The following is a 24,735-nucleotide window of genomic DNA, read 5'->3' as shown; positions in this document are numbered from 1 at the left end:
GTCTTGGACATTGTCTGCATGTGGTGTTTATCTGTTTTAGTGTGCCAAAGATAAATAGATACAAACATCACAGGCTTTAAATAAGTTGCTGGTCTAAATAATATTTTTGAATGAATGTTAATTCATGTTAATATGTTTATGCCCTCACTTCCAACCACTTCCTCATCTCTGTGCTGCACAGAGAGCCAGTAACACATCTTGTGTAACGTAGCACCGGGTTTTCGCTCATCTTCTGGAAGTTTCAGCTACGGTGCTATAGGTTCCTCAGATTCCCCTCACGGGTACACTCATCTGGAAGCTGATTACGGATTTTCTACCTCCCAAACTGGCAACCTGCATGTTGTTGAGGGGGAGGCGCTAGTTCACAGTAGTTTCTGGAAAGGAACCTCATGCTTACACCATGGAGAAAGTGAGTGTCCTGCTACTTATTTAATAACTATGACTTTCTAATTGGCATATGTAAGACATATTTGTGTATTCATTTGAGTTGCTTTAGGCTAACATTTCTTTACAATAATTTGGAGGTCGGAGAGGTTAGTCAGCTCTTTACACTGACCGTTCACTGTTTGCTAGTTAGCTTGTTAGCTTAGCGTAATCTCTTTAGTAAGGTGTTGTAGTCATTTGGGCTTGCCGTTTTCACCCGTCACGGAACATTTTGACGGTACTAAACTGTAGTGTTGCTTAACTTAACTTGAATTTATTGAGAAATTAACTTGAATGTTTATTTGCGCAAGGTTGTGTCTCACTTGTGATAGCACACGACAAGGTTAGCTAACTGTTAAGCTAACGTGCGGCAACTTAATTTGTCACACTTGCTTTTTACGTAAAATTATCCCTGTAAGGTTTGCCTGCCGCTGTTGCCAATGGATAGTGTAGGCTCGGTCTTGTAAACCAGCCTTCTAGCCTTCTGCAAACATGGGCAAAATACAACTTACCAAATCTCAGTCAAACGGCTATCTTTGGCTCACAACGTGAACATTATCAGTATGTCAGGATAAGAAAAAACAGAGAGCCTTTATTTTATTAAGAAACAAACAAACCAATCCTCTGTAACCCATTTATAAAACGAAAGCAGACGACTGTTAGCTTAAATTGCAGCATTCGGTCTGTAAGCACATGCTGCAGGAGTATTTTTGGATTAGCTTCAGTGGTGCCATCGGCAGTCTGCACTCACACCGGAGGATCATTCTAGATGCACACACAGGCGAAGCTGTCATGGCTACAGCCGCATGTTGTCGTCAGCTGACGCGTCCTCTCGAACGTTCTGCATAACAGCTCAGATATGAAATCCATTCATATCTGAGCTGTTTTATTACTTAAAAACTACTGTTGCGCTCAGACTCGGTAACCTATTTGTCCAGCATAAAATCAATAAGTGTGGTGCACGTTAGAAGTCAAAAGAGGGCACTGCCTAGTTAGAAGTGTGCTGATGTTGCGAGGAATTCGTCCATGAGTTTAATTATTTTATTATTATTATTTTTTTAATTTAACCTTTTTGTATTTTCTGGATAACGCTAAAATAAGAATTATTACATTAAGGATTTGACACATTGTGAAAGTAAGACTTGATGCATGCCTCAAGTTTCTTGATCAGCATTCACCATGGTGCAACACATCTACAGGTTTCATTTTCATTTTGGACCGACTTAGTAAAGATTATATGTGGATTCTTACAACTATATGCACATTGTTTACACCCTAACTAAAATGACTAGACTGTGATTACTTGATGCTTCACACGATGTATCCAAGTGAAGTGTTTGGTCAACAACTGGACCTTGGTGATATAATCAGCTGTCCCTTGCTTAAAGCTCCATAATATTTACTGATTATTCACCTTTTTTTTTTTTTTTTTTTTAAATTAATTTTTTGACAAAACCAAACCCTACAGCACTGCAGGGGATTGTGGTGTAGCTATGTTATTTCAGACTGGATTAGGTCTAATGACTGCTAGGGAGAAAGTTGTGCCACATAACACTTGAAAGTTGTTTTTTTTTTCATTTTTTTTTTTTTTTACCGTGGCTAGTTGTTAGTGGACTTGAGTTTTATCAGACAGTTTTCAAGAGGAGCCAGCAGGGAGTGAGAAAACCTTTTTGGAGTAGCGTGGTGCTCCTTTCTTCTTGGCATGTCATTGATTCTGTTAGATTCAGAGGAGGTGCAGCGGGGTTACTTCTCAAACTGTAACAAGCAGCTTTAATTGACAAAGGGTGTACAGTATATTGACAACCTTTTTTTCTTTAGCATTGTCAGTAGGGCTGTGCAATATGACCAAAATCTCATATCCCGATATAAGAATTCTATCGTCCCGATAACGATATAAATCACACAAATGTAACATATTCTGTGAATCTCGGGCAGCTCGACTTGCGGGAAGTGTTTCCAGCTGCGCCTCATGTAGCTGGAGTCGAGTGTTTTAACAGATGCATGAAACTATACATTTTTAGACATAAGTTGTAACTGCCGCCGTTTTCTTTGTATTTATTACACGGCGTGCTGCGGGGAAAAGCCTGTTCTAACGTTTGAGTCTAAGGTTTATTTTTTAGCACCTGGCGGCTCTTTTTACTTCTCATCCGTAAATACTCTGCTTTTTCACGTGATTCAGTTTATTTTGAAAAGTCTCAACAGGATCTAGAGCTTTATTGTGAAAGGTTTATGTGGAACATAAACAAGCGGACACGCGATGGTGTTACCGTCATTGTTGCTAACCACAACGCATAATAACAGCCGCTTGTCCATCTGTAGTGTGGTTATATTAAATATAAGAGAAAGAGAGAACTTTAAGAAATTAATATAGCCACTACAGTGACCATCAAAACGATGAAAAAATATTGCCATAAACAGTTTATTTTGTGACACCACGAAACAAACGATAGCATAAAATGAAACGATCGTCATCTGATATATCGTTATATGAACAGCCCTAATTGTCAGTATGCTTTGCTTTTGTATTCACTCTGGCTTCCTGCAGAGAAAACTTTTAGAATAATATACTTCTAGCTATCTAACCTCTGTTTTAGTTTTAAAAGAAAAAAAATCATTATTTGTAACTGAAACAAAAGTGGGTTTACACCTGCTTGCTGTGAGGCAGGCCTCATTTTCAGGTTAATGTGGTAACAAAATAAAAACACATTTTCTCTCTGCAAGACTTCTGCACCTGTTTGACCCGAACAGCTGAATGATTGTCAATTCCTTTTTCACTTCTGCCAGTAGCAGCTGTGAAGGATTTATTCTTGGAGCAGCAGAGCTGCAAAACAGAGGTTTTGTAAACATGTCTGTCTGTCTGTGCTTCATAGGCTTCAGCATTGAAAGACCAGGGAAACAAGGCGCTGAGTGCTGGAAATGTCGATGAGGCCATACGTTGCTACACCGAAGCCTTGAGTCTTGACCCATCCAACCATGTCCTGTTCAGTAACCGCTCAGCTGCCTATGCCAAGAAAGGCAACTATGAGAATGCTCTCCAGGATGCCTGTCAGACTATCAAGATCAAGCCTGATTGGGGGAAGGTGAGATGTCCTTTTTTATGCCGTTGATTTGTTGACAGAATATATAGTTATTAAAATTGAGGAGACAGTCTAAAATATTTGAAATGTGATCAACCAGGGCTACTCCCGTAAAGCTGCTGCATTGGAATTTCTTGGCCGATTGGATGATGCTAGAGTAACTTACCAAGAGGGACTCAGACAGGAGCCAAGCAATCAGCAACTAAAGGATGGGCTGCAGAACATTGAGGCCAAGCTTGCAGGTAAAGACTGGATTGTGTTTTTGTTTAGAGCTACACAGAAATGAGGCATGTGAGTCACTTTTTGTTTCTGTGTGGGTAGAGGATTTTGTGATGGCTGCTGACAGCATCACTGAAGTGAAAATGCATTTTTTGAGCTTAGGTTTTCAAAATGAAGGAGACAGTCCACTTGCGTTTGGAGTGTTTTTAATCAGACTGTGGGTAAATACTACAAGTTGCAGAAAGATAAAAGCTAGTGAATTTAATCCCATAACAGTTTGAATATTTGTGAAAAAAAAATCTTTGTGACCACCAATCAACACAGACTTTTTCTTCACCAGAGAAAACAATGATGAATCCCTTTGCCATGCCCAACTTGTATCAGAAGCTGGAGAGTGATCCTCGGACTCGTGAGCTGCTGGCAGATCCCAGCTACAGAGCACTGCTAGAGCAGCTCAAGAGCAAACCATCTGAGCTTGGAACGTATGTGCATTTTCAAAAACAATCTGCAGATTTAACTCAAGTTTTAAGTAATCTGGGTTACTTTTATTATATTTAGAATGTGTCAAAAGTTCTGGAATAGTAATGAAAAGTGTATAATGGGAGCACAAAGTTATGAAGGTTATTTTAGATTTATTTCCAAAATGTGAATCGGCTCTTATTCCTCTTGTCATCGTCAGGAAGCTGCAGGATCCCAGAGTGATGACTACTCTCTCTGTGCTTCTTGGACTAAACCTCTCTGAGATGGAGGAGGATGAAGAGCCAACTCCTCCTCCTCCCGCAAAACCCAAAGAGACTCAGCCGCCACCTCCCAAAGAGGAAGACCTCCCTGAAAACAAGAGAAAGGTAAATAATCTAATGTTGTTGCATTTTGTTTTTGTTTGTTTTTTAAAACATCCAACCTTCTGATTAGTCCATAGTCTGAGTTTTGTTCATCCTTAATTTCATATTTTTTAAACAGGCCTTAAAGGAAAAGGAGCTTGGGAATGCTGCATATAAGAATAAAGACTTTGAAACGGCACTGAAACATTATGAAGAAGCGATTAAACACGACCCAACAAACATGACTTACATATCTAATCAAGCAGGTATATTTTCTCAGATATTAAACATTTACTAACCTCATACAAACTTTTCATCTATATTTTACAGTCCCTGCATTATCAGGGGCTGTAACATCTAGCCCTTTTAACTGAATCTGGGAATATCCTCCAGAATGTGGCTGTGTGACTGTAACATAAACAGTTATGATATAAACTATAAATGAATACACAGTAATATAAATACAGTTTTTAGTTTATCTAACATGACGTAAAATGGTTAATGTATTCTATTTGTGTTTAACATGTGCTTGTATTTGTTGTCATTTCAGCTGTGTACTTTGAGAAGGGAGATTTTGACAAGTGCAGAGAGCTGTGTGAGAAAGCCATTGATGTTGGCAGAGAGAACAGAGAAGACTACAGACAAATTGCTAAGTGAGTTCTTTTATTTTACTGGTGATACATTTCTGGTGGAACAAAGATAGCCTTTTACTTTTTCACGATTGTTTTGAGATCTTACGGAAATTATGAAACAGGTTTTAGCCTACAGAAAATGTTTAGTCTGATAGGAATGAAAACCACATACATCTGTGTGGGTGTACTTCCCACATCAGAAATCAAAAACAACACTGAATGGGGCCACTTAGTGACCAGTAGAGAAACACTGTGAATTGTAGTGTCAAGGAAGCAGTGTTGTACTGACTAACTTTCCACCTGAGTGGCTTTTATTAAAGTTGCGTAAACAAATGATCTTGACTATCTGTAATAACATGCTTGCTATAATCTGTCTCCTCATAGGGCCCTGGCTCGAATTGGCAACTCGTACTTCAAGCAGGAAAAGTACAAAGAAGCAATTCAGTATTTCAACAAGAGTTTGACAGAGCACCGAACTCCTGACGTGTTGAAGAAGTGTCAACAGGTGCAGTAGTCCAGATAGTTAATAAATGGATTAGCTAATGTTGTCAAGAGTTGGCACAGTAAAAAATAATAATACCACATTAGCAAAATGATTTTTAATGTCTATAATTAACTGAAATTTTGAATGTAAAGAAAAACATAGTGTATACTTGGTATACAGTACCTGAACTGAAGTTCACTTACCATGACTTTGTAATTGGTTTTGCAGGCAGAGAAGATTTTGAAGGAACAGGAGAAACTAGCCTATATCAACCCAGAGTTGGCCCTGGAAGAGAAGAGCAAGGGCAACGATGCCTTCCAGAAAGGTTTGTAATAGTTGCAGTGCTTTCTGCTCGACTGCCATTTCTTCTTTTTTCTTCGAACTTGCACAAAGATGAGCTTGTCTTTTCTTTTTCACAGGAGACTACCCCTTAGCCATGAAACATTACACTGAGGCCATCAAGAGAAACCCTAATGATGCCAAACTCTTCAGTAACAGAGCTGCCTGCTACACAAAGCTGCTGGAGTTTCAGCTTGCCCTGAAGGTATAGCACATCCTTTCCAAGTAGGAGTTCATGTGAATCTAATGTAATTTATGCATACCTCTGCATTTATTGTGCATTTAAGACTAACCATGAGAATCTTTTATCTTGTCAGGATTGTGAAGAGTGCATCAAACTAGAGCCCACCTTCAGTGAGTAATAACTTTTATATTAATTACATTTTTGCCTTTTGCCTGAACTGTATCATCTAGAATTATGTCAGTTTATTGTAATTTTACAAATAGTTTATGACATTTGTTCACAGTAAAGGGCTACACACGTAAAGGAGCTGCTCTGGAGGCCATGAAAGACTATTCCAAAGCTATGGATGCATACCAGAAGGCTCTAGAGCTTGACTCTTCCTCAAAGGTATTTTACAGGATATTATACGCTTCAAAAAATGTGGACTTGAGTAGAAAAGATATCTCAGAAAAGAGAATTTTTTTCTCTATACTTCTGCTACATGTTTGCTGGTTGACACAGTAGTTAGTTGTCCAATCACTTTTGAATCAAAAAGAATTGATTACATTTTTTTTAACTAAACAGATTTGTGTGTTGGAAATGTGAAGAGAGCAGACTGATGAATGAAATGTGGTAATGTCAGATATAACTGTATTTCTAATGCGTGAACAGTGAGTGACAAAAGACTGAATTGAATTCTTTCCACTTTCAGGAAGCCTCAGAAGGCATTCAGCGCTGCATGGTAAGTCAGGCCATGAGGAATGACAGCCCTGAGGAAGTGAAGAAAAGGGCCATGGCTGATCCAGAGGTGCAGCAAATTATGTCTGACCCAGCCATGCGTATGATCCTTGAGCAGATGCAGAAGGACCCACAGGCCCTTAGCGAGTAAGTTTGACAGCTTTACCTCCAATGCAGTTTGCATTTTAACTGTATAGTACAGATTTGTAGTAATTTTGTTTGTTTGTTTTTCAGCCACTTAAAGAATCCAGTTATTGCTCAGAAGATACAGAAACTCATCGATGTTGGACTGATAGCCATTCGTTAATGGGAGACATGAGCCACAGCTGTTAAACCCTCCAAAATGAAACTTCTTTTACTTATTCTTTCTTTCTTCTTTCTCTTTTTTTTTTTTTTTTTTTTTTTTTTTTTCTCTTTCTTTTTCTTTGCCTTCAAATCCAACATATTATCTTCCTGTTCTCACTAAGACTGTATGTGTTTGGTTTATTATTATTTTTTTATATTTTTTTTTTTTATAAAGTTTCACAAGTTTAAAATTGTTTTGATCAAAGCAAGTTTCATCTGGAAAGCTTCAGACTCCAGATAACTTTAAGAAAAGAAATTGGATTCATGTGTACGGGTGTTTTTAATACATCTAAAAATAATAATAAAACGATGCAGTACACCGTCATGTTCGGTGTTTAAAGGGCAAATCCATCCTCAGGCTTTTCTCATTTTCCTAGTGGTTCATGATTTAAAGACAGCAGAAAAGAGAAGAGTAAAAATCACTCCAAATAATGATTATAATGTGCAGCACATCTCAAATTGAAGTTGTCCCTGACCTTTGTATTGTCAACTTTAAGGTTTAATTAAATACGGTGCTTTTATGTTGAAACACCGAATTCGCATTCCTTGGCGCTTCCTCTTCTGGTCATTTCCTACACCTCAAGTGCAAAGTTTAATCCAATCCCTTTTAACACCTAAATGCACGTGTGAGACTCTTAAAAACATATTAAACGTTATTATGATTTGGACGCGTATCATCTACAGCTGTCTCTAAGCAACAGCACAATTTAGTCATTAGATTGGAACAGATTGTGATTAAGTGTAAATGGATTTTAAAGATGGTCTGAATGTGATAGTTAAAGGGTGGATTTACCTTTCAGTGCTAGCACATGCTGGATGAGTGTGTTGACTTGTGCGTTAACTTAGATTAACCCCATTGCACCCTGTCACAACTTGCTAATGTGCATCACACCCAGCAAAGTCGTTTTGCTTTATCTTTGCACATACTGCTGTTACATGTCCTCTCTGTGACAGCTCAGCTTTTTTTTTCTTTTCTTTTTTTTTTTTCTTGTCTTTCCTCTGAAAAGAAAAGTTATACTTCTAACTAACATTCTGCCACAATTTTGCTAATTTGTGGCTTCAGATACCTCAAAGTTACAACATTGTCATAGTATCTTTGTGCTACGGTTTCCAAGAGGGACTCAAATATTCTATTGTAATGCCTTTTGTTTCCACACATACACAGTAGAATAATAAAATGTAGTTATTTGTGCAGCACAGCAACGAAATAGGGCATTTCTATCATTCAAGTCCCCATTGTAATCATAAAGTACACACATCTCACATGATGTAAACAGAATTGTCCATGGAAGTGTAATGTACTAATGGAAACCAGTTGTACTGTGAAATATACAGTATCTGAATGTATCTTGAAAGGAAGTGGTGGCTTTTTTTCATGACGCTGAGTCGGCAGATGGGTAGACCTACAGTTTCAATACCTTGCACTACTTGCATACCAGTGATAGATAAAATGACTGATCTAGACCCCTGTGAATTTAGGTATAAAATAAGATTTAAACGTACAGAGACATAGGCATTAGTAGCATGCTGGAAAATGTTAGTTTTTTTTTTTTTCTAAAGGAAGACAAAGTGTGGCAGAACAAATGAAAAGCATAAACATTAGTAGATTTTTTTTTTTTTAATTAATGGAGAGAAAACATTTGACATTTGTTGTAACTACTGGGCAAAACTTGAGCTAGTGTTTGTGGCACAGAATTGCCAGATTTCGTTGAGCTCTTGAGCAATCTCGCTCCGCCCACTCCAGTAGTTCACGTGACTGACCGTCGCCCAGGTTGTGTCGGAAGCATCCTGGTGTTAGCAGTTTGCTAGGCGCTGACAAAAATTATAAAGTGAGATGTAAAATTTTTTATAATGGACGAATATATTAGTTTGTGACTACTGGTGACAAAGAAGACAAGGAACTACACAAACTGGCCTTTTCCAACATGGTCAGTTCGCTGGTAGTTGAAGAGGCCAGTTAACACTGCTAACAAAACACCAGCGGTTAGCTAACGTTCAAACTTTGACGGACAAATGCAGTCATTTGCTAGTTAGCTGCTACCGCTACCCTGCCAATTTACTACCACACCAGCTGGCTAGGTAACACGTCTTGTTATTATACGGTAGTTAGCGTTGAAGCTGTTTACACACCGACTATAACGCGTTGTTTTGACCAGTCGCTTATATAACCGAAGGTTTAACGTTATTACCAATTAACGTCAGCTAACTTATGAATAATGACTAGTTATTTAGCTAATGCTAACATTAGCAACTTAAACTGTTAGTTAAATTTCAACTGCAGATAACACATACAGTTACTCAGACTACGTAATTAATACCGACGATCATTGACACAGTAACGGGAAAAAACAACATCTTCTAAGTAGCAGGAATATGAATCTTCTTTCTGATTGATTTCGACCAATCACATGAGATAAATAATGCCAAACACCAGGATGCCAAACGAGTGGGGATTAAGGTTTGGGCAACAGCATTGTCTGGAATACAGCTGTCCGCTCATTTTGATAATCCTTGTCTCCTTCACAATGCAGCCACAGTAGATTGTTTTAACTGCTGAGTGTAAAACGCAAAATCTCGTAAATAAGAAAACACCAGACAAACCAATTTCATCGCAAAGTCTGTAGTCCACTTTTCTTTAAAATATGTCTGGGGACGCATCTGATAGTAGTGAAGACTCTGATGGAAAAACAAATGAAAGGGCCTGTACTGTCAAGCACCAAATCACCAATGGTAAGTCAGTCATATTGTCTGTTATCACTGTATGTAATCATAATAATAACCATAGCCACAAAGGAAACATCTGTGTACTGTAATTCATCTCATCATTTAAATAACACCGCACGAATGCAGTTTGTTCCTTTTTTGATGTGCTGATTCAACCCCACAGCTAACATCACCACATCAGTTTTTTTTTTCTGTAAAACGTTTATCCGATTTTAAAATACTTTTCCTTTTCCATATATATGTGTATATATATGTGGGCTGTACAATATATTCACACACTGGAGTTCCATTATATTAAAGTTATAAAGCAGCGAAATATAATGTAACCAAAAAATGTTTCTCTAAACATACTCCATTTAAATGGGAAAAAAAAATCAGTTTTCTTTGATATTACTTTGTTACATTTCTTTCAGATTTTTCTTTGATTTGTGTAACATTGCTTTGTGATCTGGTTTAGCTATTTGCTAAGCTTTTGTGTGAATGTGTGTTTGTTTTGAGGCTGAGGGGCATGTGAAAAGTCTATAGTGTACAGAAACAATAAAATCATCTTAGACTTTAATAAACTTAAAATAGATTGTTTGGGGGGCATTAGAAATTAACGAGCCAATATTTTTCAAGATTGTAATGGATTATCAGTATTTTTGCTTTAATATGAAAAATATTTTTTGTTCTGTAAAGACTCTGTCGTGTTACTTGCTTTTAATCAATCTAGGTCACCTAGCTTGCATTAGAGACTAAATGCATCTGTCATTGAATTGATTTTAGAGTGTAAATTTACAAAGAAAAATCCTCACAGATAAAATCAAGTAAATCAGAGAATTGCTGTTGTACTCTCCCTCCAAGAGTAGTAAAGTCAAGCTGTAAATGTGGCTGTAGTGTAATAAACAGTGTGAGTGGATGTTTTTCACCAGCTGTCACAGGTGAAGTGAAGTGATCTGCTTAGTGGCTCACTGGATAGATTGTAGATTTTAAGTAGAGCAACCTTTTAATCTATAGAGAGGGTACATCAAAGTGCATTCATGGATTATAACACAAGAAAAGGCACATTGGTAAAGCATTTGCTAATATCAAGACATATGGTATGTCTTTTTGTATTTTAATATACTTGGGAAAAACCAGCCAGAAAAGTACACCACTTTATTTGTGTAGAAAGCTTCCCTTAAAAGATAGAGCTCAGTGTGGCTTGTCTTTTTTAAAACAAAAACTTGAACAGAAATAGAAATGTAAACACTGTTCTTGTCTTTTATTTTTCTTTCTACTACTAGCTAACTTCACAGGTCACACTGAAAGAGTCGGCATGGAGAACTTTGAGCTGCTGAAGGTCTTGGGCACTGGAGGTAAGGATCTGCATGTAGCACTGAATAGAATGAAATGAAGATGAAGCTGTTGTCAAAGGTCAAGTACTGGTATGAGATATACTTAAAGCAGACTTGGTTGATTCCCCTGGCTTGGATAGTATTTTGAAGGCAAAGTGTTTATAATTGATATTTGTAGTTTGTAAGTTAAAATGTTTCATGTCATTTATATTCTCATTTAAATGTTACAGCATGAAAAATATCTGATGATTAACAGGGAATCCATATGCTGTTGATGTTACTGATTAGCTACAGGAGATCCTGGTGGCTATTTCCATCAACAGTTGAACACCTAATTAAATTTAATGAGTGAGAATGATTCAGATTTCTGCAGATTTGATTAATCTTGCTGCCTGTTCACCGAGTATTTATGTCTTGAAGTGGAAACCATCTCTTTTAGGCACAATCCGATGGTGTATCTGTGTTTGCTCTGTTTGCTTGTTTACCATCAGCAGTAATTTTCAATATTTGTTTGTCTAGCTTACGGGAAAGTGTTTTTGGTCAGGAAGAACAGCGGCCATGATGTGAGCCAGCTCTATGCTATGAAGGTAATTTTATTAGTGTTGTAATTCAATGAATGTACATTTTAAAGCAGGTTTTTTAGCTAAAAATGTAAATTACTAGTCTGTGCTTTAAAATAAGTCATTAATTATGATTTTATTAACATTTTATAACCATTTTGTGTAAAATGTAAATGAGTTGGCTAATTATCTAAAGCCAATATTAGATTAAACATGGTACAGTGACAGCACATCAGATGTTAAAACCAAGAAATGATCTTTTTTTTTTTCCATTTTATTTGCTCGTTTTGGATTTGATGCAAGCCGTTGGGTTGTATAATGTCCTTCTCTTGGACATGATTGCAGCATGTTGCAACATACCCCAAAGCGAAGTGCCATTCACTGAAAGTTCACGGAAGGAATGGAGAAGTTTAATTTATTTTGGTCACTGCCCTAGGTGTTAAAGAAAGCAGCTATCGTTCAGAAGGCAAAGACAACAGAACATACTCGCACTGAGAGACAAGTCCTGGAGCACATCCGCCAGTCTCCCTTCCTGGTTACTCTTCACTATGCCTTTCAGACTCAGAGCAAACTACATCTCATCCTGGGTGAGACACCGGGGTGGGACACTGGGAAAAATGTACCAAATATAGAGAACTCTTCTCTCTTGAAACACTGAAGGTCTTCTTTATGTTTCTGTCTTATACTGTATGTGTTTTTGTTGGCATTTCTTTTTTTTTTTCTTTTTTGGACAATGTGTGTTTGTGTAGTTCTTTGTATTATGTCTATTCAAGCTCCCTGTGTATTTGTTTGTGTGTGTGAGTACAGACTATGTGAGCGGTGGGGAGATGTTCACTCATTTGTACCAGCGGGATCACTTTCCAGAAGAGGCAGTACAGATTTATATTGGAGAAATAATTCTGGCTCTAGAACACTTGCACAAGGTGAGGATTATTGTTTCCAGTTTTTACACATGCTAGAGTTATTTCTTTAATTTTGGCTAGAGCCTGCTGCTTACACAAACTAAGCATTTTAGCAATATGATACTTTTCATAGAATTGGGGTTGTGAGGCCAGAGACGCAACCCCAACTTACTCCTATTTTAAGCTCTAGGTTGTGGTCTTTTAGCTCTGGTTTCATCAAAACAAGCTGATGGTTAAAGAAGTAAGCCTTTCTGTTAAGCATTTAACTTTATTCACCAGATTAATGTTACGTTAGCTCCATAAACACTAGGTTGCGTTCACATTGTTGTATACAGATTGATAAAGTCAGCAGTATTGTGTTTCTGTGTATACATGACACATGCTGCTTTCTCTGCTCAGATAATACTGCTTTTAAAGTGAATGACATCAGTAAATTTTCATTGTGTAAACGGTCTGTTGAAGCCAGCAATATTATGCACCCCATGTCTGAAAAGAGCTTTTGTCATTTAGTGTTGAACAGGAAGTCTGAGTTTCTTTATTGTGAGAAATATTCTGAAGCTCATAGAAGTGGTTTCCTAATGATGTTTCACAGCTACTTTAGTTTTAGATTTATCTTTAAAGTAGGTGTGCACCAGTGGCCTTAAATGATACTCATGACTTCTTTGAGTAGTTACACAAACCACTACATGGAGGGTGATTGGGTGCATTTTCAAGGTCCTTTTTAAAACATAACGAGTGTGTTCTTGAGGGTTTTATTTGGAAGCATTTCAGCCATCTCTTTGTAAATTATGACCTTCACTAGGTATCCTAAGATCACATTGCAGCACTTAAGTTATGAGATAGTCGATTTGTGTTTAAATTAGTGTCCAAAGAAATTGTCCAGCCACATTGGCTGAAAATCCTGCAGACTTTCATGAGTCGTTCCTTTTATAAATAATATCAAATAAAAGCATTTTAACAACAGCAACTTTGGGGACTAGTATTTCCTGCATTATAGGCTTGCTGTTGTTTGGACAGTTATTTGTTTTGACACATTTTGGGATTAGGACCCCTAGCTGGGATTAGAAAATGCTGTGATTACTAAAAAATAACAGATACATACCGTAAGTGGCCACTTTTTCCTTTTTGGTTGTAAAAATGTTTTTAGGGTTTCTCTGTTTGCACTGCCTGCTGTCTCTGTTCACAAATTACAGCTTTTAACATGAATGCCACTGGTAAATTTTCATTGTGTACAGCTTGGGATTGTGTACCGAGACATCAAATTGGAAAACATTCTTCTAGACAGTGATGGCCATGTGGTATTGACAGATTTTGGGCTCAGCAAAGAGTTTCTGGAAGAAGATGTAAGTAAATCTAAAACTACAGTGTGAGCATAGCAATGTGTACATGTAAATAATACCTGGGGTGTTTAACTGTTACCACAATCCAAACTGAAATACATTTTTTTTAAGTATGCTTGTTTTCTGATCATCACAGAAGGGGAGGACCTACTCTTTCTGTGGCACCATTGAGTACATGGCTCCTGAAATCATCAGAGGGAAATCAGGACATGGCAAGGTAAAAAAAAAAAAAAGAATAACAAGGGAGCAAATGCAGGTTTTGGTGTTAAGATCATCGGTTATTTGAAAGATTTTGAATGGTCACATATTGTGCACAAAATAATATTTAAATTAATGTTTATATTTACATGTATCAGTGTACGGGGAAGGCTTAAACATTTAACACTACAGATGCTTTAAGACTCATGACTTTGGGCCAGTGTGGTGAATCAAAGATGACTTTAATATCTTTGTTATGGAAGGCAGTACCGCCTCAAAAAACCCACCTTTAAATAATTCACAGTGAAAATTCCTTGTCCTCTTTATTGTGCTTTTCAAGCTGTATTCTGCTTCAGTCAGTAGATTGGTGGAGTCTTGGGATCCTGATGTTTGAGTTGCTGACAGGTGCGTCTCCTTTTACCCTGGAGGGAGAGAGGAACTCCCAAAGCGAGGTGTCAAAGTGAGTACTGTGCAATCCCATCTCCATAAATCATCTGCCTGGCCCTTCTTAACTCATTCAAATTGTCTCTGTTATTAGCTGTGTTTTACTAATAAATGAACCCATCGGCTGATGCTGATTTTTATGGGAGTGAAAAAGAATTAATGAACCTAAAAAACTGAGAAAATGTACCATTTTAAGAAAAATTTGAATTTAGTGTAGTTGCACATCTTAAAAAGTTGAACAGGGGCAACAAAAGACACTGAAAAGAAACAGTTAGAGCAGGGGTCCCCAACTCCAGGCCTCCTCCAGGTGTCCTGCAGGTTTTAGATCTCACCCTGGGTCAACACACCTGAATCAAATGATTAGTTCATTACCAGGCCTCTGGAGAACTGCCAGACATGTTGAGGAGATAATTTAACCATTTGAATTAGCTGTGTTGGATCACGGACACATCTAAAAACTGCAGGACACCGGCCCACGAGGCCTGGAGTTGGGGACCCCTGAGTTAGAGGAACATAGGATCCTATATCAGATAAGAATGGGACAATATTCATCTCTTCTATGTGCTATTGTGAATAAAATATGGGTTTATGAAATTCAGCATTTATATTTAGCTCATCCCAAGTTTTTCTAAATTTGCGTTGTGTATTATTGACTGACATTCTTTACATTGTAAAGAATGTATATAGAAAAGGAAAACATGAAGGTCATTGCTGATGAAGTTTCCACAACAGCAGTTCAGAAACTAGTTGGCTCAGAAACTAGTTGCTCAAACTGTGATGTGTTTTCTGTTTGCGACACTTTCAGTGCTGCTGAAACAGTACTGAGAGTGTTGTAAACAATAGAGTTAGTGGCAGCTTTGCTGGGCAAAGTATGTGATGCCACAATTTCTGCATGATCCCAAGAATAATTTTGTGCCTCATGTTGTGTAAAAAATCTTATCGGCCATTATTGGAGGAGCATGAATGTTGACACAGTTGTATTCTTGTCCATTGTTTCTGTATGTTAGCAAAATGTTTATATCTTCCCTTTGCCCTTCAGACGTATTTTGCGCTGTGACCCGCCGTTTCCCTCTATGATTGGACCCATTGCTCAGGATCTGCTGAAAAAGTTGTTGGTGAAAGATCCCCACAAGAGGCTGGGATCTGGACCGCGGGGGGCTGAAGATATCAAGGCACATCCTTTCTTCAAGGTCCGATGTCCCTTAACTGTCTATCACTTAAACATCTTTTCCCCTGTAACCTCAGTTCATTCATCTGTAACTCTTTCATTCTCCTTTTCTGCCTCACAGGGACTGAACTGGGATGACTTAGCACAAAAGAAGGTTGCAAGTCCATTCAAGCCAGAGCTGAAGAGCGAACTCGATGTGGGGAACTTTGCAGAGGAATTCACTGGGATGGATCCTGTTTATTCTCCAGCCAGCACACCCCCGAGCACAGATCGTCTGTTCCAGGTCAGTCATCATCACCTCCACACTGATTCTATCAAATGTTTCTACAAACATGACCTGTAAGCATTATTTAACTTTACAATCTGAAAAGTGCAACAAGTGCTTGTTAATAAGTAAAGGCTGTAATAATTCTTCAGTGAGCTACATCATAGTTACACCTAACACATCTCCTCTGTTTTAGGGCTATTCTTTCATTGCACCCTCCATCTTGTTCAATAAGAACGCAGTCATGGGAGACTTTGTTGAAACCCAAATTGGTGCTGACCGACCAGCTTCTGCTTCTGTCCAACGCAGCGCAATGTTACAGGTATGATCTGTATGGGTGTTTTCAAATAATTCTGTGATATGTTTGGTTTCAGGACTGTTTAGAAAAGAAGGAAAAGAGCAGGAGAAGCTAAATTATTAACTGAAGTTGGTTTGTTTTATCTGACAGGATGCTTTGTATTATTAAATAATATTCAAGACACTTTGTACTGATCTCGGTAAACAGCACAAAAATCTATTTGGAACAGAAAAAGTTTGTCAGGCTGTCTAGTTGACATTTATCACCTGCGTGTGAAAGGTGTCAGACTCAACTCAGCAATATTTTTAGCTCGTCTTTTAAAAAAATGTTCCAAAATCTTCCAGAAGTCAAAGAAATTCGCAGCTATTACTTTATGTTATTAGATTTATAAAAGATGTAAGCTGGAATTTTAAAATACTGTTGTCATCCAGATTCTAATTACAGTGATAAACAATAAATTATGTTTATATGCAAAAGTAAAATTTCTGTGTAGGTTCTCAGTATTCCGGGTCATGGTAGTCTGTGAAGCTGGGAAAGAGAGTGAATTTAAATAGGTCGAGTCGCTTTCTTTCCAAGCTCCTTAGGCAAATGTGAAATGTATTTTTAGATCAATCCAGAATTGTTACTTCATAGTAATTCCTTCCCTGATAATAGCAGTGTAAGATATAAGGTTTATTTTTTTGTAAAGCACTACATATAAAATACTAATTAAAGCAAAACTATTATCCAAGTTATATAGTTGGGGAATTAAAAATAAAAGTATCTCTTTATATAGAGTGTACCCAGCTAGTGATAAATTTATACATATTACTTATTAATATATTCATGTAAGAGGCACAATTTAAAGTGGATCTACTGTGCTCCTGCTCAATGATCGGACTCTCAGACTGTACTAGAGTAGCTTTGCATATTCATATTTCGAAATAATCCTGTGTAACCTTATACTGAGCCAAGATGAGGCCCCTGAGTTTACCCACAATCTGAATAAAGCCCTTCATAAAGTCATCTGATTGGGTTCCTGTCATAAACAGGAAGTTTGAACAGCAGATTGGTGAGCGTTCTGTGCTCACAGTCAGAGTCATGTGTTTGTCTAAGATGATGATATAAGAGATAATCTACGGATGACAATGAGTGAGCAGAAAATGCTGCCTGAAACTGAAAATTTGGAGCTATCTGAAGGCTGAGCTTTGTTCTCAAAGAAATTACTTGCACAAACGCTGACTTCATGATTTATTTAAAATTTTTGTTCTGTTTAAAATAGAATACAGTGTTGTAAAGGTTTATATACAGATATGACAGAAAATTGGCAAAAACATATTATGTGGACTTTGAGGAAAGCTTACAAACAGTGCTTAACAAGCATTCCTGTTTTAGGCCAAAATGTCTTAACCAGTTTGACCTGTCTTAGGACGCAGAGTTTGATGACATGTTGTACTTTGTAAAACTTTGTGTTTTACAAAGTACAACATGTTTTATCTTTCCAAATTACTTTTTCAGTTTTAAGGTATTTCTCTTTACAAATGTGGGAGCTGAATTTCAAGGTTGCTTCATGTAAAGGTCAAAATATCCCTTTAGCTTTGCTGGGGCCATGTCTATTGCCTGAAGTATAATAATCTCCTTTGATGGCTCAATGCTATGTTTTTTTTGTTCAGGAATCCCAGTTTTTTCAGCACTATGAGCTGTGTTTTCAAGGACCACCTCTAGGCGAGGGTAGTTTCTCTGTGTGCAGGAAATGCAAACACAAGCAAACTGGCCATGAGTACGCCGTCAAGATCGTCAGCCGTAGGTGAGCAGAGATGAAATACTTCTTAGTACAGTGCTCTTTAACAGATCTGTGTCCATGTGTCAATACTTTACTGTATCACAGTACCGCTGGAACGTAAAGGTGACTGAATGCCCTTAATGTTGTCTTTCTTTGTTAGAATGGAGGCAAACACTCATAGAGAGATTGCTGCCTTGAGGCAGTGTGAGTCTCACCCCAACATCGTCAAGTTGTATGACATCTTTACTGATCAGGTAGAATGGACAATACATAGGATAAAGATAAAAATGATGTATTGGTCAATATTAAGCTACACATAAAAACATCAGCCCTCATGGCCTTCTCTGCATGTCTCTGTCAGTATCACACATATTTAGTGATGGAGCTTCTGCGAGGTGGGGAGTTGTTGGAAAGGATCAAGAGGAAGAAACTGTTTGGCGAGGCAGAGGCCAGTCAGCTGTTACAGAGCCTGGTCTCAGCTGTCAGCTTCATGCACGAGGCTGGAGTCGTACACAGAGACCTCAAACCAGAGGTGGGTGGAGATTTGATAACTTTATCATTCCTGACAATATATATATATAACACGCATGTTTAAAAAGGTAGAAAAAAAGAGTCTTGTAACTGGGGATCTGCTGTCTCATATGTGAGAGATGTGTGTGACGTTATTATTTTTTCAGCATGACTTTTACATGATGTAATCCGGGTTAAAAAGGGTTTTTTTTAAAAAGAGAGAGCGACAATCACTGATTGTCCAAAACATGGACGTTGCCATCATGATGTCACTCACTGGTTTTTGGACTGCATTTTGAAGCTTCTCCATAAATTTAATGTTTTCAAATGACAGACTGGTGTATCAACTACCAAACGTGAGCAATGAACAGACACAGATATCTGCTAATTAGCCTTACGTAGGAGAGGTAACACACTAAAAACAAATGAATTCACCAAAACTGAAGCACAAATATTATTTGTCTAATAATTCTATTTAAAATGCTCTTGAAGGCCCCAGCAGCACACACATGTAGGAGGGAGCAAGTTCAGTGACTTTAAGTGGTGCACGTGAAGCCTAGCAGACACTGATTGGCTGCTCCTTTTGTTGGACCCAAAGCAGCTGTGCCAGTAACTTCAACATTTAAATGAATAAGTTTGAAAAAAATTACAAAAATAAAATTGGAAACTGTCCACAGACGTCAAAACCACTTTTGTACCAGGCTATAAACATGTTTTCATTTAATGCTGTTTAGTTGTTTTTTTTAATGGAAGTCTGTCAAGGCTGAATCGTTTTAGGAGCCAGCCTCAAATTTCCGATTTAGGAACAGCAGTTTTTGGCACTTCTATGTTGGCTTAATTTTTGACCTCTGCAGGCTACTGCTCGACAACAGCACATGATGTGACTTTTGTGGTGCTTTTCAAAATGAAAGCAGAAGATTTCACACACACACACACACACACACACACACACACACACACACACACACACACACACACACACACACACACACACACACACACACACACCCTTCTTAAGATGGCTGCACGGTTTAATCAACTGAAGAAGGCTTTTATATGGTGTGCATAATGATTGTGAATGAGACATGTTGGCAAATATCACCTAATAACTTTAAGATGTCTCTAGTATGGCTTTTATTTTGATGCACACCTAAAAGGATTAGAACTGTTTATTTGCACTGTCTGTTTACACATAAGTTCTGGTACATGCCAACCGGTGGTGGCTGTCATACTCGTATTTACTAATAGTCTTTACTCTGTCAGGAAAATTGAATCTTAATGTGTAAGTAAAATAAGAGCTGATCCTCATGGCTTTTGTTTGTTTACCTTACAGAACGTGCTGTTTGCAGATGAGGGGGAGGACTCTGTGCTGAAAGTAATAGATTTTGGATTTGCTCGCCTGTGCCCTGCAGGCAGTGCCCCCCTGCAGACTCCCTGCTTCACGCTGCAGTATGCAGCACCAGAGCTTTTCGAGAGTGCAGGATATGATAAAGCCTGTGACCTCTGGAGTCTCGGGGTCATCCTGGTAATTGAATCTGAATATGTTGATTTTTATCATAGCTCGGCTGACTGAATACTAATGACCCTTGTGTGCGTCTTTCTCAGTACACCATGCTCTCAGGCCAGGTGCCATTTCAGAGTGAGCAGCGTGGAATGACCTCATCATATGCTGCTGACATCATGCAAAAAATAAAAGAGGGGGATTTCTCATTGGATGGGGAGCCCTGGAAGGGTGTGTCAGAGGATGCCAAAGAGCTTGTTAAAGGTACTGAATATGTTTGTTCTTAGTTTGCTTTAGTTGAGATAAATGCCTGTTGAATTTCCTCTATTGCTTGCTTGTTTGTGTCTCTTTTCCTGTTTTAAGGCCTGCTAACAGTGGATCCAGAGAGCCGTCTCAAACTCTCTGATCTGAAAGAGAACAGCTGGCTTCAGGGTGGAGCATCCATGTCCACCACTCCTTTGTGTACGCCAGATGTGCTCGAGTCCAGTGGGCCCACTGTCCGCACTTATGTCAATGCTACCTACAAGGTAATAGATTGGTGTGAAAAACTTCTAAAAGGTCTCAGAAAGAATCTTAAATAAATGTATTTTATCTCACTTTTGTCGCCTTCCACTCTCACCAGGCTTTCAACCGAGGTAAGCGAGAAGGCTTCTTTCTGAAAAGTGTCGACAATGCTCCCCTTGCGAAACGACGAAAGATGAAGATGACCAGCACAGGAGTAGAGACCCGATGGAGTTCATCCTCTTCTTCTTCGTCTTCTTCCACTTCATCCACTGCCTCTGCAACAGCATCCAAAACACAGCCAAAGCAAGCCGTGATCCCAAAGCAGAGCTAGCCTGGCAACAGAACAGGGAGAAAGTGTTACGTGCTTGTACAGTAGCACAACGTCCTCCAGCAGTCAGTTAAAAAAAGCAAAAGCATACTGACAAATGAGAACACTGTCTTCACTTCATGTAAAATATAATTCCACTTTAACAGCTGCAGGTTTTCATTCCTAACGCTGTATTCTTTAAAAAACAAAACATGTATTTTCTGTGGTGGAAGAGGAGACCTGACTGTCAGAAACTTTTAATACTTATTCAGTATTCACTCACTTTATTTTGGTGAGATCGCACACTAAAAGTTAAAAATGAGACATTTACCTGGTTTCACTGTGGGTAAGAAACAGTGCCTGGCTACATAGGGAAAAGGGAAAAAAGGAGCCATAAATAAGCAGAAGCCATATACAAAGCAAAAGAAGTGAATACATCCATTAAGTCATTGTGAAGAGGCACACATTTGTACATGGCAAATGAACAGTCCTTCCAGTAATTTGCAGGTTTAATTCTTTGATTGTACTGCTGAGTTTTTTGCCACAAATATAATGATTAACACAAAAACTGCAGAAGTCGACACTGTGCTCTGTTAAGAGCGAGCAAGATTCAGGTGTTTGCAGAGAATGTCAAATGATCAAATGGTTTAAAAAAAAAAAAAAAAAAAAAAGCAGCAAATTTCTGGAAGGATGGAGCACAGAGAGAGATTACTGTGGGGTGCAAAACCTTAAGGATTCTATAGGATGATTAATGCTGTCGGTCTTTGCAAAGAAGCTGCACCTGCAGTACACTACTCACTGTACGGATCCCACTGAACACTTTGAGGAGCTGGGATTATGTGGCTCTGAAGAAGTGTTTTGATTGTGTGTCAAGATGTGTCCAACAGTAGCAGCTGTTTAAAACAAAAAAAAGACATGGAGACACAGAAGCAGACATGCAGTGGAGTGCGATTTTCATCATACTTGCTGTATATTACTCGCGCTATTGTGCCTGTCTGAAAATTTCTAGCATGCTAATCTGTTGTGATGATGGACTGTAAGAACTTTTTCTATTTTTGGTATCTTTGAGTCATTGAAAAAAAAGTTACTTGGAGTATTTTCTGTTTTTCTACGCTACCAAGTGCAGCTCAAGTGTTTGCACGTAGATGGAAGCCGAATGTGGCTGGTGATTTTGAACGCACATCGCCTTTGTGAACTTTGAATGATTATTACAGTTTTTATTCCTGATGGTATCAAATGCGGGCGGTAGTCTGATTGCAAGGTTGATGCTCAACGATTAAGCTCATCCAGGCTGGCTTTCGTCTTTATTTTTCCACAGAAGTGATTTTAAAACATTTGATGGCTTTGAACTTCAAATTACGTTTCAGAATGAGACACCTAATTGTGACTTTTTTGGTTGTTTTTTTAAGGATGGGGCCACCATCCTATGAGAGCTTTGTATATAATCATCATGCTTTAGAGAAAAAATAATGTATGTAATGATTTGAAATTGATCAGCTGTTTGGGTGGTATATTGTAATGTTTTTTAATGGACTTGCCTCTTTTTTTTTCTTTTTTACATGTTGCACAGTCAGTTGATCAGTTAACACACATTTCAGCTTTAAAGGTGCTTTCACTGATATTTATTACATGTAATTGATTTTAATGCTGTGGTAATGGGATTATCATAATTTGGCTCTTGTTGTGTACCAGCCCGGCGTGAATGTTGCTGTATGATAACTGAGTGGCGATGGGAGATTGGTTGTATTGATATTTCTGAACCAGATGAAGCATAATTGCAAGTTACTGTAATATTTTCCTGTTGTTGTTTGAAGCCGTTGTCTGTTTGAAGGTAACCGGTTGTTTGTTTGGTATTTTTACTTAAGAAACTGCTTTTATTGATATTGGTATTATTTGGTTGCCATAGATATTCTCTCTTCTCTTTTCCCGAGCATTATTTTACTGAGTTGCACTGTCTCTGGTGTTGTTGCTGGGATTTGTCTTTTTGCACCGCAATGTTTTTATTTTATTTTTTTGGCTGGTGCAAAATAAACATTACTTTTCAATAGATTACTGTGTGGTTTGTCTTCTCGGTGTTGTAATTGTGCTGTAATGCTTGAAATCGCAGTGCTCAGAGGGTTGGAGACCCCAAATGAGAATTTGTTCAAACATACTTCATTGTGCACGAGCCCTGATAGCACTTCTATTTGATTAAGGCTATTTTATGAATGTACCTTTTTTTTGACAGAGGGAGGGAAGTGGCCAACATTCCCTCATACATCTGTGATTTAACCTCCTAGGACCTGGCGTCCACATATGTGGACATCACATTTTGGGTTATTTAGACTAAAATACTCAATTTTGCTCTACAAGGGCCTGATATCCACTTACGAGGACATTATACTGCTACTGTTCTATCAAAATTTTAAACGAATATCCTCATATGGGGATCTCATTTTTCTTAAAAACAAAAATAAGGTTAAAAGAATCTGGTAATTCTTTGTTTTTACATTCATTGGGCCCCAATATGCCCAAATATCAAAGAGAAATTAAAAATGCATGCTGTAGAAGAGTTCGGGTCTTAGGAAGTTAAAATAGTTTCTTGTGTAGAATTTCTTTTGATACACATTTTTAGTTTTTGCAAAACAAGAGCTTGCATGTATTTAAGATACAGAGCACTGATTCTTCTAGGGTGAAATGACATTTCACACGCTTAAATCGTATTGCTGATATCCTGTTATAGAAGTAATTAAGTAAAGATAGTCACAAATTGAATTAGGACAGTCACAAAGTGCTGAACACAGTCCACAGAGTCAACTATCCATAGTTGTAGTGGTGGACTTTTCTGCAGCCTTGGTGCCACAAACTGAAAGGCTCTGTACACCACTAGTCTTTAGACGTGTACAGTGAATGCCTCGCAAATTCTTGTCACAGCGAGCAGTAATGTATTTTGTAAGAAGCTGGGATATATAATCTGCAGCTTGGCTGCTTAGTTCTCTGTGTGTTAACACAAGAATTTAAAATGAATCCTAAAATCTACTGGGAGCTGATATAAAGAATATAAAATAGGAGTGATGTGAGGGTACTCACTGTGGTGTTAATAGTCGCAGCATTTTGTAAAGCTTGGAGGTGTGAAAGAGATGATTTGTCCAAGTTGGTTAGCAGAACATTAAAATAATCTAAATGCAGTGACACAAATACATGAATACTTTGTGTCATCCAATTAAAAGGAAAGTTATATTTAAGCATTAGCTTGTATTGCACTCTATAATACACGTTTCACAGTTTATTTTCATTATATTCATTGTGCGTTGCACATAGCAATGAAAGGATGCCACATCGCTCAGTGCGAATTAAAGTCATCAACCTACAGAAGGGCTAAACTCAAAGACACCATAAAAATCAATGTGAAAAAATGATAAGGCAGGCTAGTCCATTTTTGTTGAAATTTCATTGCAGCAACCCAAAATGGTACTCGAGAGTTTCTATGGTCTCCATGTACTTGTATGATCTTATCTGTGAAAAGCACACGGCAGCAGTGGGGGACCTTGCAGTGCTTATCCTGCTCTTCCTTGCACAAAGGAGCAGATTCACCTCCTGTTGATGTTAAACACCTTCTACGGCCATGATTAACAACCCCCTCTACTACTTTACTAACAAGGTCAATATCAATGTAGTTTTACTCACCTGATGCTACACTTTGATTAAAAAGTGTT

General features: G+C 38.1%; 2 protein-coding genes across 2 annotated transcripts; both read left to right on the top strand.

The window, feature by feature from the left end:
• The first annotated feature begins 256 nt into the window (after nt 1–256).
• stip1 (stress-induced phosphoprotein 1) lies at nt 257–7,783 on the top strand. Its single transcript, XM_080866072.1, has 14 exons — nt 257–409; nt 3,294–3,503; nt 3,601–3,742; nt 4,060–4,201; nt 4,399–4,564; nt 4,680–4,806; nt 5,091–5,193; nt 5,557–5,677; nt 5,885–5,981; nt 6,076–6,200; nt 6,313–6,349; nt 6,463–6,566; nt 6,871–7,043; nt 7,131–7,783. Exons 1-14 carry the CDS (start codon nt 401–403, stop codon nt 7,201–7,203), a joined length of 1,629 nt encoding a protein of 542 aa, XP_080722198.1. The 5' UTR covers nt 257–400; the 3' UTR covers nt 7,204–7,783.
• A 1,232-nt stretch (nt 7,784–9,015) lies between these two features.
• Nucleotides 9,016–23,087, top strand: rps6ka4 (ribosomal protein S6 kinase, polypeptide 4). Its single transcript, XM_080866071.1, has 18 exons — nt 9,016–9,971; nt 11,231–11,302; nt 11,801–11,868; nt 12,278–12,428; nt 12,649–12,764; nt 13,979–14,086; nt 14,220–14,300; nt 14,638–14,741; nt 15,765–15,915; nt 16,015–16,176; nt 16,355–16,480; nt 18,109–18,242; nt 18,379–18,472; nt 18,580–18,750; nt 20,062–20,253; nt 20,334–20,493; nt 20,593–20,756; nt 20,852–23,087. The coding sequence occupies exons 1-18, from the start codon at nt 9,884–9,886 to the stop codon at nt 21,062–21,064; spliced, it is 2,355 nt and encodes a 784-aa protein (XP_080722197.1). The 5' UTR covers nt 9,016–9,883; the 3' UTR covers nt 21,065–23,087.
• Nucleotides 23,088–24,735: the final 1,648 nt, after the last annotated feature.

This window comes from Rhamphochromis sp. 'chilingali', assembly GCF_963969265.1.
Source record: "Rhamphochromis sp. 'chilingali' genome assembly, chromosome: 19".
NCBI lineage: Eukaryota > Metazoa > Chordata > Actinopteri > Cichliformes > Cichlidae > Rhamphochromis > Rhamphochromis sp. 'chilingali'.
The sequence above is the reverse complement of the archived record's forward strand: the minus strand, read 5'-3'. Positions and strand labels throughout refer to the sequence as shown.